The sequence below is a fragment of the Crocodylus porosus genome, unplaced genomic scaffold, assembly GCF_001723895.1.
Source record: "Crocodylus porosus isolate Cpor-Errol unplaced genomic scaffold, CroPor_comp1, whole genome shotgun sequence".
Taxonomy (NCBI): Eukaryota; Metazoa; Chordata; order Crocodylia; family Crocodylidae; genus Crocodylus; species Crocodylus porosus.
The window spans coordinates 2,085,470-2,097,336 of NW_017728945.1; the positions used below are offsets into that span (position 1 = coordinate 2,085,470).

General features: G+C 43.5%; 1 protein-coding gene across 3 annotated transcripts in view; it reads right to left on the reverse strand.

The window, feature by feature from the left end:
- The window catches only part of PIP5K1C (phosphatidylinositol-4-phosphate 5-kinase type 1 gamma), a 78,011-nt gene that overhangs the window by 28,642 nt on the left and 37,502 nt on the right, over window positions 1-11,867 (reverse strand). For all 3 annotated transcript variants that reach the window (XM_019550608.1, XM_019550609.1, XM_019550610.1), the window contains exons 2-5: window positions 3,594-3,625; window positions 1,338-1,430; window positions 837-967; window positions 273-390 (exon numbers count right to left, since the gene is read on the reverse strand). In XM_019550608.1, coding sequence (XP_019406153.1) covers window positions 273-390; window positions 837-967; window positions 1,338-1,430; window positions 3,594-3,625 — 374 coding nt within the window. The remainder of the gene's footprint in view (window positions 1-272; window positions 391-836; window positions 968-1,337; window positions 1,431-3,593; window positions 3,626-11,867) is intronic.

Consider the following 11,867-nt stretch of genomic DNA (forward strand, 5'->3'; position numbering starts at 1 on the left):
GCCTCAGTGCTGACAAGAGGGGAGTTCCCCAACCTGTAGGTATGGTGCCTTCATAAGGCACTTCATAAGGAAGGCTTTATATAATTTTTCAGTGTACTAGCTGAAAACTGAACTTCACACATATGCAGTGAAATCCCTGTGGCTGGTCACAGATGCCAGTATATGACATTTGTCATGCTAAATTTTGCTGATGCTTTTGGCAAAGCAGCAACTCTTCAGGACAATTCATATATATGGTATTAATTGCAAAGAAATAGAAGACCCATACATACCAAATAATCATCTGGACGAATGCCAAATAGCTCTCGGAAGTACCGAAAAGCCACAGGTGCATAGGTTTTGAACCTGAAGTCAGGGTAATGATGAGCTGGAGTAAGGTTACTTCCTTCGCTGCATGGAAAAGATATTTTGTGAGCAGTATGCTGTATTGTATTAGTGCCCGTACTAGCAGGAGATCCTGCAGACTGGGGTAGGGGCGGGCTGCAAGCTCTGCCTAGTCGCAGGTCCAATCATGCAATAGCTGGAGATGTCAAGGGAATATGATCAGGAAGTGTACCAGGAATGAATCTCTTTCAGTGTCAAATGTATTCTATCTAAGGACAAATTACATATTATCTGATAGCAAGGAAAACAAAGCTGATAAAAATCTTCACAGCTAGTAAGTCCAGTATGTCCCATCTCCTAACCACAGCACTGCTGGTTTACTATTTTCCAGTAATGTGTTGGTAAGAAATAGTAGCATATTTTCAATACTCAAAGTGTCCATTTTCCTTTAGAACAGCATAAAGAAGGGAATAACTCATCCCTGAATTCTGTTTCTCTCCTGTATGTCTTACCTGGGGAAGAAAATACTCTCCACCACATAAAAATCTTGCATCAGGACATCTCTTTCAGGCTTGGAGCTCAGGTTCCCCACTGTGTATCCAATCCCTAGCTGGATGGCCCCTTTCAGAGTGGATGAAGTAGTCTGGAAGAAAGAAAGGAACAGTTAGCGCACATTTCACTGTAGATTATAGCAACAGGACTTCTACATAGGTAACCTTCCAATTTCATAATTATGCCTATGCTTCTGGTACTGCTAAACAGATTTAACAGGCTTCTACACAGACTGCCTCAGTCTTCCGCACAGCATGACGACTGTACAATGTACATAAGCTACAAGGACAATATAACCCACTGGGAGCAAAAATCTCATCTCTCTACTTTGCCAAGAGCAGACCCGAAATCTCCATGTCTTATAGTTTGTACAAGCTATTCTTAGGCCCCTGGCTCCCACCACTGCTCCCAACGCATTACTTTTCTGTAGATGCTATTTTCTGAAAGTTAAGAAACCGAACCTTTTTGTAGGTGGTTTCGCCAGAAGCATCGACTCCACGATGACCTATCTTCTTCCCTTGGCCAGCCCCAGGCTGTCCTGATAATGATGGGCCCTAGGAAAGAGTAGGTTTTATGGTTAAACCAGTGGAGAAAAACCACCCTAGCTGAAGGGAAGGTGTACACTAGGACAGGCAAGACCAGGTTGTCAGGTTATAAATGATGTAGTGATGTCTCCATCACTGTGTAAAGAGTCTACAAAGCACGCAGATGTAATTGGCATCAGCAAGGCTAGCTCATACCATCTGTTAATTATACATCCCTCAAGCCAGGAAGTACAATACAATACCCACTTGTGTGCGTGACACCCACAGTAGGATTGTGCCATGTAAGTTAAGACAGTTGATTCAGGAGAGCTAGCTATGTTTCCCAGCTATTAGACTCACCTATTTTATTTCATCGCCTCAGTTTCCCCATTTGTAAAGTTAACAGAACATTATTTCCCTGCCTCATGGGGATGATGGCATCAAATTTCATTAATCGGTGAGATGCTCAAGTACGCTGGTCAAATACCAAGTCAGGCAGACACTCAATTCAAATAGGAAAGTCTCAGGCCACCACGGTTTTACAGCATTAAGCCCGTGCTCTATACTCCAACTGAGAAATAAAAAGCAGCCAATGCAAATGAAGCACCAGTGCTGTTCACATAGAGATAATCCATTTAAGCAAGCTGCTGTTTACAAATGATTCAGGGCCCAAGCCCACACAAGATGAACTGCCATAGCAGTTTCTTCTAGAAGTTTAGCAAAGGTCTGGAAAAAGCAGTCCAGGTGCCAATACTCAAGGTGAGAAGCAATAATCTCCCCTGTTCTTTGCCCCAGCTATTCTACCACAACTAATTTAGATTGTCCAGTCTTTTCCAAGTCAGCCACAGTTCATTAATTGTATATCAAGCTACTTGTACATTGTCAAGTTTTAGGAAGTGTGCTTTGTAGCCCTATGTCTACAAACAGCTCTGGAGCATTTCTTCCTACCCACAACCCAAATAGATTGAGAAGAACAAGCACTGACCAACAGCATAGTGTACCACCACATATGTTTTGAGGGAGCAATACTGCTCAAGCATTCTTTTGTGTTAAAGCCTTTAATAAATCGAGAGGCCTGTTTTTAGACATTAATCTACACCCATCTGCAAAGACCCACAGCAGTTTGCCAAGGATGAACACTACACTGTTGGCACTGGGCTATGCTGCAGCACTTGATAATCTATCAGAACCAATGCCTATAGCTGGGACTGTTCAATTCTGTTAAAACTGCAGCAAAGCCTCACATTTCTGCTTCTATCAAGAGCTTGCAGATACTTCCATTCAACTGCAAAGCTGATAGAAACCATCCTGGACAGGACCCACTGGAGTGTCTATTTCCTTATAAACAGACCTACTTTGTTTTCAGACAGCTCTACACTGCAACTTGAGTTACCTCCGACTCAGTACTCCAAATGAATGCAGTTAATGCTACTTCGCCCTTCCTAGTATGAGCTGCAGAACCCACTAGACTCAGGCGCCCAGTGTCAATAAGCACCAAACCTGTTACGTTGCTCAAAGTTGGACCAAACAACATCTGTTTGCACAGTGGATCAGGGATGAACTTAAGGGAAGAGCTTTTGGATAGGAATCCTCCTACTAAAAATCCCTGCTGCCAGCTGTGAAGAATTCAGCTCCAAAAAGGCAACAGTGACTCAGCAAACTGTAACCTACATGATGTGAAAGAGGACCGATCCCTGGGACTGATCCCCAATTACTTAGGATTTACAAACCGCAGTCAGCTGGAGCCGGTGCAAAGAGCTTGTTCTAGATCAAGCATACACTTGCTCTTTTTTAAAATTAATTGGTGCATCTCAGTCCAGTTCCAAACAGTCATGAATTATCATCATGAAATCTGCCATTACAGCTGGGCCTACTGCTGACAGTCGGGGCCAATCCAGTCCTCCTGTGTGCTGAAGAATAAACTCCAGTCACCCCTGCGCCTACCAGATGCGACTGCTTCAGGTCAAAGATGTTCCTCAGATACCTTATCACCACCTACCCACCCCATTGCTGGGCTGAATAAAGACAGAGTGCCCGATTCTCCTGCTTCACATTTGCACTAACCCCAAGATTTACTTTAAAAGCATGATTCCCCAAAATGACACATTACTTCATTTTGAGGGCGCCACAGGAGAGCTACTTGTGTTGGCTCCTCTGTTTGCAGAATGAATAAAGGATTTGTGTATGACTCACCTCAGTAACAGCTGTCTTCTTTGGTGCCAGACCTGAAAAGAGAAGGAAAGTATCTCAGTAAAAGGATGAGTGCAGGTTCCTGGTCAGATGCTTTCATCACAATGGCTGATTGTCATTCAAGCAGATAACCAAAAACACCAAGTATTAATCTTTCTTTCCCTTTTTTTTCCATTCTTATCTAACTCATTTGTGCAGGGTCTGAAGTTACCAAACAAACTCAAACGATTCCTGCTTTTAGAAGCTCAATGGGCACTTTTTACTTCTTACAGTCAGTGATATTTTACTATAGTGGGATTACAGTATTACCTTGCCCCCCCAGTTTCTGCTGAAACACTATCTGCTTAAAGACTACACAAGAAATCAGTAACAGGGCAAGTCCCAGTCCAATGCTGTAACCACAAGATCACTTTCTCCCACTTATTTGCTTTCAAATTTTGCAACTTAGGACCTGTTTCTAGACAAGGATGAGAAAAGCCTCTTTAACTGCTTGGCATATAAAACATTAAGGAAACAGAACAGTTTTAGGCACTCTACTAAGTTTCCATTTTAAAAAAAAGAGAGTCAAATATCTAAATATCAACAGTTCAACTAACACTAGTGCTGAATTGTGGTTTCTATAAAGCTAGTTCTGGGCACATCCAAGTACTGAGAGCTGTTCAGAAAAATTGCCTTTTGGCAGCACATCTCAACCCCATCGGGCTATTCCGAGGGTTGTAAGTAATGACTGTTTTAAGCACCAACTGATTAAATGGGAAAAAGTCACCTTTAAAATAGAATAGAAATAATGGATTTAATGTTGAGGCTGCCTAACTAGTACCACGGCCCTCCAGTTACCCAGTTTGATATTCACAAGGCCCTTGAAAAATGCTTCTAGAATTACAAGAATGATAGGATCAGGAGAATATTAAACAATCCTTAATCCCCATGAATGGAGGATTTCGTTTTGCAGGAGACCCGTAAGCAGACCGCTGAAGTTCATTCTGCAGAGAACAAAGGCATCATCAAGCAGCCACTTCTCCCCACTTCTGGCCCAAATTTACAGCTTTCCTTTGGTCAGAGGAGCTAGCTAGTGAAGTGACACAGGGAACAAAGAACGTTTTCCCACTCCAGTTTTTTTAGCATCCTTATAGGGTTGCATAGAGCAACGCAGACCAGTGCAGCTAGGCATCACTTCAACACTTTTTCCATTTGCCCACACATTATGGAAATACAGAACAAAAAAAAAAAAAAACAGTTAAGAGGGAAAACCATAACTAAGCCAAAACTGCAGCACCCCAACTGCTTAAGCACACCACTTTAAGAGCTTAAAAAGCAACCGAGCAGCAGCATTGTAAGGTTTGGTTCCAAACAAGCGCATCAAAAAATGTACGTTTAGAACGACAGTGTAACCAAGTCACAGGTTTGCAACCAAGTCACGTGATTCGACTATTTCAGGAAACCGATCTCAGAATAGGAAGGAAAAGTGCTTCCTGCTGGCTGAGGGGGTAGCTGCTTTTGACCAGAAGCAAGATGATCTCACTGGCCCCGCTTCCACTAGGGATTACTTTAACACAAAAACACTTTTCCACAGCTGAGACTGCCCCCCCATACCAGACCACCAACTGCTTCCATAAGACCGGTGTGGTCAACATGGTGCAACAGCCAACCTACCTCACGCTCCTTCCACTTCGCATACATCAGTGAATTAAGCAAGTATTGGAGGAACGGCCAACTTTTTAGTTAAATATGTCCCTCAGCTGAGTCCAACAGATAAGTCACCAGTAAGAATTACAAGCTGATCTCAGAACCTCTTCCACTGCACCATGGAAGTTAGCTAGCTGTGCTAGTTTGAAGTCGGGCAGAAGGCACGGCAGAACAGTACCTTATAGACTACCTAATTCGCCAAGACATAATCAAGTTTGCTTTGGCAGATGCTACTAATGAATTCATAGCATCTGGTAAAGTGAGCTGTTGCTTATGAAAGCTTATGCCTCCATAAATACTAGGCAGTTAGTCTAACGTGCCATTCTGCCCTACCTCCTGCCTCATCATCCTAACATTATACTTCTTATTAACTACACTGCTCATTCCCATTTTGAAGATTCTCTTTGTCTCCTTCCTAGAAAATATTAATAGTGCGAATGTTTTCACAGGAAACAACATCATTTCCTGTGTGCCTGTGCTGCCCGTTTATATCAGGGGCATCAAGCGCCTCTTGGGTCGGCCTGCAGGCTGGACCACAATCAACCCCCGTGCAGTGCTCACAGTGCTGGGTCTGGTGCACACACTGCATGCAGCATATGTTGGCTCTGGGGCTTGGTGTGCACACAGCACGTGGAGCCAGCACAGGGCATATACTGCCTGTGGGTTAGACCCAATAATGCAGGAGGGTGTTGGTCCAAGGCACTGCAAGCAGCCTGTGCCCCAGACCTCTGCATGCAGCACGGGGGCCTGGACTGGCCATGCATACTGCATGCTGCACATGACACCAGACTGGCTTTGCACGCTGGCTCTGGCATGACCCAATCCAGAACACGCAGAGCCAGTGCACAGGGCTGGGCCACGGGGGCACTGGCTACAGCACATGCCTCGGACCAAATTCCTGTGCTACATGTAAGGCACATGGCTGCCTGCCAGTCCAGCCCACACACTGCATGCAGCATGCAGGGCTAGAGGTGGTTGGTGCATGGAGTCAGTCCAGCAACCCACAGGCTGAAACGTACAGCTCCACATGCCACATCCAGACTATGGGACATATGTTTGATGCCCCTAATTTAGACAGTAAATTCTTTGGGACCCAAACAGGTTTTCAATATTGCCAGCCACTCAACCCAAACCATTCTTTTTGGTCTAACAGGCCAGAATCTCCTCCCAGTGACACCAGCAGAGCTTTGTTACAATCAATGGGAGTGCAGAAAATAACAGAGCTGCTGCAGCTGAGCCGAAGGCTAATTTACTGTGCCAAATGTAAGAAGCTGGAGGCAAAGGCCATTTTCCCACTGCCTTGTAATCCAGGGGAGTTGCACTAATCTCCTTCCTCCACACTGTCAGAATTCCAGAGAGAGATTATCTTTAATTTGGAGCTAATTATCACAAGAAGCTTTAATTCCCAGCACTTTAGTGTCCAATGTTATACATGTACCAAGTACAGCCTCACCAACTGTCTGGGTCAGCAGACAGAGAGATGATCAAATCAGCCACTCGAGACAATTAGCTGCAATTCTTTGGAACAAGTTAAAATTCAGATGAACAAGGAGCATCACCCTCAAAAAATCAGCTTTATAAACACAGACTTGTGTGCGCAGGAACTGAAAATATTCCACTGGCTACTCAGTGTGAAGCATTAGGTTGTGCTTAGCTCTTAAACAAGCTGACAGATGGCCTTCTGAAAACTGATTTAACTACAGCTTTAGGGGTAGTGCCGCCACAAGAGCCATTTGGTTTTATGCACGAGTTGGGGCCCTACTCTCAAACACTTCCCCACATTGCAGAACAAGGTAAATGAAACATTTTTACCTTGCTTGATGCAGCTGGAGTTGTCCTATTGCTACTTATTTGCCCTATTTTATGCTCCTTCAGCCCGCTTTAAATGAAGCCTATTTTCAACTTTGCAAGTATGATTCCTGACCTACTTTAATTGTGATGAGATGTTAGTATGAAAAGGAATAGCAATTAAGTTGGTCCTGTAAGGGGTCAAGTGGTAAGATTTTTTTAATACTGATCCTTGTACAATTGTGTGATTTAAGTCCCTCACATATTTACTGAAAATTAAATATTGGTTCCAAGACCAGACTGAGGAGTTCAGCACATCGTGGCAGCTTGTTGCAAAAGCATCCTAATAGTGAGCATGTTAGAAGAGCAATGCAGAAGACGATGGTAGCAACCGTGGGATGGGTTCATAATCAGTATCCCACCCAGCATCCTCAGCAATCCCAACATACCAATAAGATTATTCATGCAGTTCAGTTTTGCTCCCTAACACAGTCTGAGATCACTGCTATAAACAACTGGCACCTAAATAGGCTCACAAGGTGGGCGGATCAAAACCTGATGGCATTCAACGTGGAGAAATGCAAGGTGCTCCACCTCAGGGGAAAAAACCCACATCATACTTACAGGCTCAGCAGTGCTACACTTGCTAGCACCAAGACCAAAAGAGACTGGGGGGGGGGGGGTGTCATGATTGATCACAAGATGAACATGAGCCACCAATGCAATGCCATAGCTGGCAAAGCAAACTGTGGCTTGCATCCAACACTGCATCTCAAGCAAGACCCAAGAAGTTATCCTCCTGCTTTACTCAGCCTTGGTGAGGCTGCAGCAGGAGGACCGCATCCAGTTCTGGGCTCCATGCTTTAAAAAGGACGTGGAGAAGCTTGAGAGAGTCTAAAGGAGAGCCACATGCATGATCAGAGGTCAAGAGAGCAGGCTTTATGAGAGGCTGAGAGGCATGGGAGAAGCGAAGGCTATGGGGGGGGACTTGGTGGCAGCCTATAAGTACATAAGGGGTGTGCATCATGAACTGGGAGAACGTCTGTTCACCAGGGCACCCTAAGGGAAGACAAAGTCTAACGGTCAGAAACTGCTGGAAGCCTGTTCTGCACTGGACACAAGGAAAAACTAACTTCTTCACTATCTGAGTCTACAGAGTCTGGAATAAACTTTCCCCAGAAGAGGTGCAAGCAGCTACTCTGGATATGTTCAAGAAACACCTGGATGTTCATCTTGTTGGGGTGATCTGACTCCAGCCGACTTCCTGCCCTTTGGGCAGGGGGCTGGACCCGATGACCTCGTGAGGTCCCTTCCAGCTCTATGTCTTCGAATCTATGAATAATCAGCAGCAGAACAGGTGCTTGTAGGAGGCAGGGAACAGAATTGGTAGTGCTGGCTGTACAAATCAGTGCTTGATCCAAGTCAATGTAAAACAGCCACACACTGATCTTGACTGAAAAGGAGTGGACATTTCAAAATGTAAATTCTTAAAGCTCTGCCACTTCAACAGTAGATTCAAAAGATCTAGTGATCTGGATGGCACATGAGCACTAGCAGAGTTAGAGACATTTGCACTGTGCTAACAAGAATAGCCAGTTTAACATGTGCAGTCTCCTCACTAAGGGATGACTCATTTTACCTGCTGGGCAATCCCATCCTAGTTACTACTTGCAATAAAAACACATGGCTAGTGAACAGATATTTACACATAGTTACAAATAGTTGCTATTTTGGTGAAACATCACATGCCTATAAAAAGTCAAACACAACCCTATTAGGAATTTACATGAGGAGCCAACAGAAGCATATTTAAGACAGGCTAAAATTTGCCATTAGTATAAGCGTGTTGTCATTGCTCATAGAAAAAACAAACTTGACCCAAGTACGCTTGTGGGTTGAAATTTTCCATGCCAGGTGTGGAGCTCAGAGTGACTGTTTGGAAACTTTCGGTTGTTTCAGATGAGGGGGGAAGAATACAGTTTCGATGCAGCCTACTCTTGCACACCCTCTTGTGCTGACACATACAGTGCTAGGGGAGGAGTCAGGATATCAGTTGCGATCACAACTCCACAACACATACAAGAGAAGAAGGAAGGCAGCTGACCCGAACCAGAGAAGAAACATCCCAAGGCAATTTGCTTATACTATCTGAATGTGCAGGAGTCTAAAAGTAAGCTTAGCTTTTGGCTAACATGTAAGCCATAGACCATCCATACATCACTAAAATGCTCTTTTAGAGGAAAGCCCTTTTTTGCATTTGGAAAAAAAAAGGGGGAGAATAGAGAATTAAATGACTTGTCTGAAGTCACCAAGCAGATCAGGGCACAGTTGGAAACAGCAGCGAGGCCTCAGATCATAATACCAGGCATGACTGCAGAGCGGGGAACAGACACCGACATGTGCTTATCAGTCACCAGTACTCCACTTCCGAGCCAAAGGGTCTCAAAAGCAAAAGGACACCTCCCCTCCATTTGCCAAGATCTATGACAATATTAAAATTTTTAAACCAAGTTTGTTGTTTATTTAGGCTCAAAGGAGAGAGAGAGAAGACATTTTTCCATATAGAGATCTCTCAGTGGCAGAGAAACAAAGATTAACCAAGCCCTCCCCACACTATGGAGCAGAGTCATGAGATTTTTAGCCAAAGGATATATTTCTTCAGAAAATTTATCAGACCCTATTTCAGATATCCTGCAAAGAAGACATCTTTGCTACCAATATATCATTGTTACTGTTATGTTTGGGGGAACCTGACAAGAACAAAATTCTGTAGCTGGTAAATTCAGAGCACCGATGCATAATTCATACATTTTATTAAAGTATCACTTGTGTATTTACTGACAAACATGAATTTGATTGTAACTAGATGCATCTGAATAATAAACACACTCACCATGTTAGCTGGAAGGTGTATTGATGCTATAAAAAAGAGGGGGGGGCAACAGACAAACAGTTTGACCTTTTACTATTCTACTCTGACTGGCAATTTGAGCATTAGCAACTGCAGTCAGCACAGCTAAACTTTGAAAAACAGTATCTGGAGGAATTGTGCTGGTATTTTTTTATTATGAGTAACACTGACATTTAGAAGCCTGACACTTCTTGACTGCTGACCCATTGTAATCAGCTAGAAGGTAGTAAATTATACCACAATGATGCCAATACCCAATACATACACAAGGATACTCAAGGAGGCTTGTACATACTAGTTTTCATGCTCTTTTAATCAGGGCAGAATGAATATGAGCTGCAATAGAAAGATACGAAGTATCTGAATGGATTATGTGCATGGTCTAACCTGTCTAGACAATAGGGCAAAATGAAAAGAGCAACCAGGAAGCTAAAATGCAGTGTTAGATCAGTCAGTTCTAGCTGCAGTCTTTTTTTGTTCAATACATTATGTTACAAAGCACTTGAAGAAAGAAGAAAGTGGCTTGGCATGAGCTATAAAAAGGCAAAGACAACATATACTCCAGACACGTTATAAAAGGAATACAAAGAGGGGAACTGGAAATGAAACATCTATCAAGAAGGACTGCTGTTATTTTCCATAAGTGGCAATCATAAAAAGAAATAAAAGCAAAAAGCAAATCAGAAAAGTTGCCAGAAAGTGCATCTCATGCTGAAAATAAGCTCTGAAGCAGAAAAAAAACAAGGCTGAGAAACCACTGGCAGCATCTCCAACAGGTCAAAAGGGAAAATGAACTGAAGACGCCTCTCTTAAAGAACCTTTATCTTCGCCCCAAATGTGCAGTCTTGCTTCCTACCAGGCAGCAGGAGATCAGATAATCTGAAGGCAGTAATTAGGGATAAAAGCAAGATCAAGAGAAATCCAAACCTAGATCCCAGAGTAACCTCACTGGGAAGGGGAAGCTATTTAACAAGCTGGCCTGTCCACAGATCTAGTGACCTACTTTAGTTTATTAAACAGAAAACCTTCCCTTAAAACACAGCTTAATTCAGCTGATACATGCCCTGTAACCCAATATTATAAAAAGAATCAGAGCAGTGTGTCGTTTAAGCAGCACAATCCTGCAAGCAGAGGCTCTAGCTAACTATTCAGAGTGAAGGAAATGTAGTTGTTTCTGCCATTTGTGAACATATAGAATTTGTGAATTAGGGCAACTTGAGCAAAACTGCATTCATTACGGGGAAGAACACATATAGAGAGAGCAGCCTCTAAGAAGCAAAACACACAGTTTCAGTGCTGAAAAGAATCAGTCAGTGACTTACTTTGGACTGGTTTACATAGAAGTTGGGCTGGTTTAACCAAGTCCCTATTACACACCTGAAGTTATCCTAAGTGTATCCTCTGCACCTAGAGGTATAGCTTTCTTTAGGCAAGGCCTTCTACATCTAGAGCATCGCAGGCAAGGATGACAGACGCCTCCCCTCCTCGAGCCCTGGTTCAGAGATCTTGCAACTGAAAGCTGCCCTTAAAGAGTGTGGAATTAAATCACATCCATCCTTCCAGAGCCACTAGCAGGAACAGCAGGCACAATGCACCTTCAAAATCCCCTGGTCACCACTGGTGGCATCACACTGTCTTTGTCAGTTCAGACAGGAGACTTAAGTGATCATCCCATAGAAGAGAAACGCCCAAACATTATTCCACCCCACTCCATTGAGCTTCAGCGCTGGCCCCTGCACATTCTTTTTTTCCCTATCATCCCATCCCACTTCTAAATACCATCTACACTGCTGCTCACAGCATGAATGAACCATCACCCCCCCTACCTGAGCAACTAAGATGACATTCGCCAATCTCCATTTTATGCCCTGACTGTATGTAGTATGCCTTTC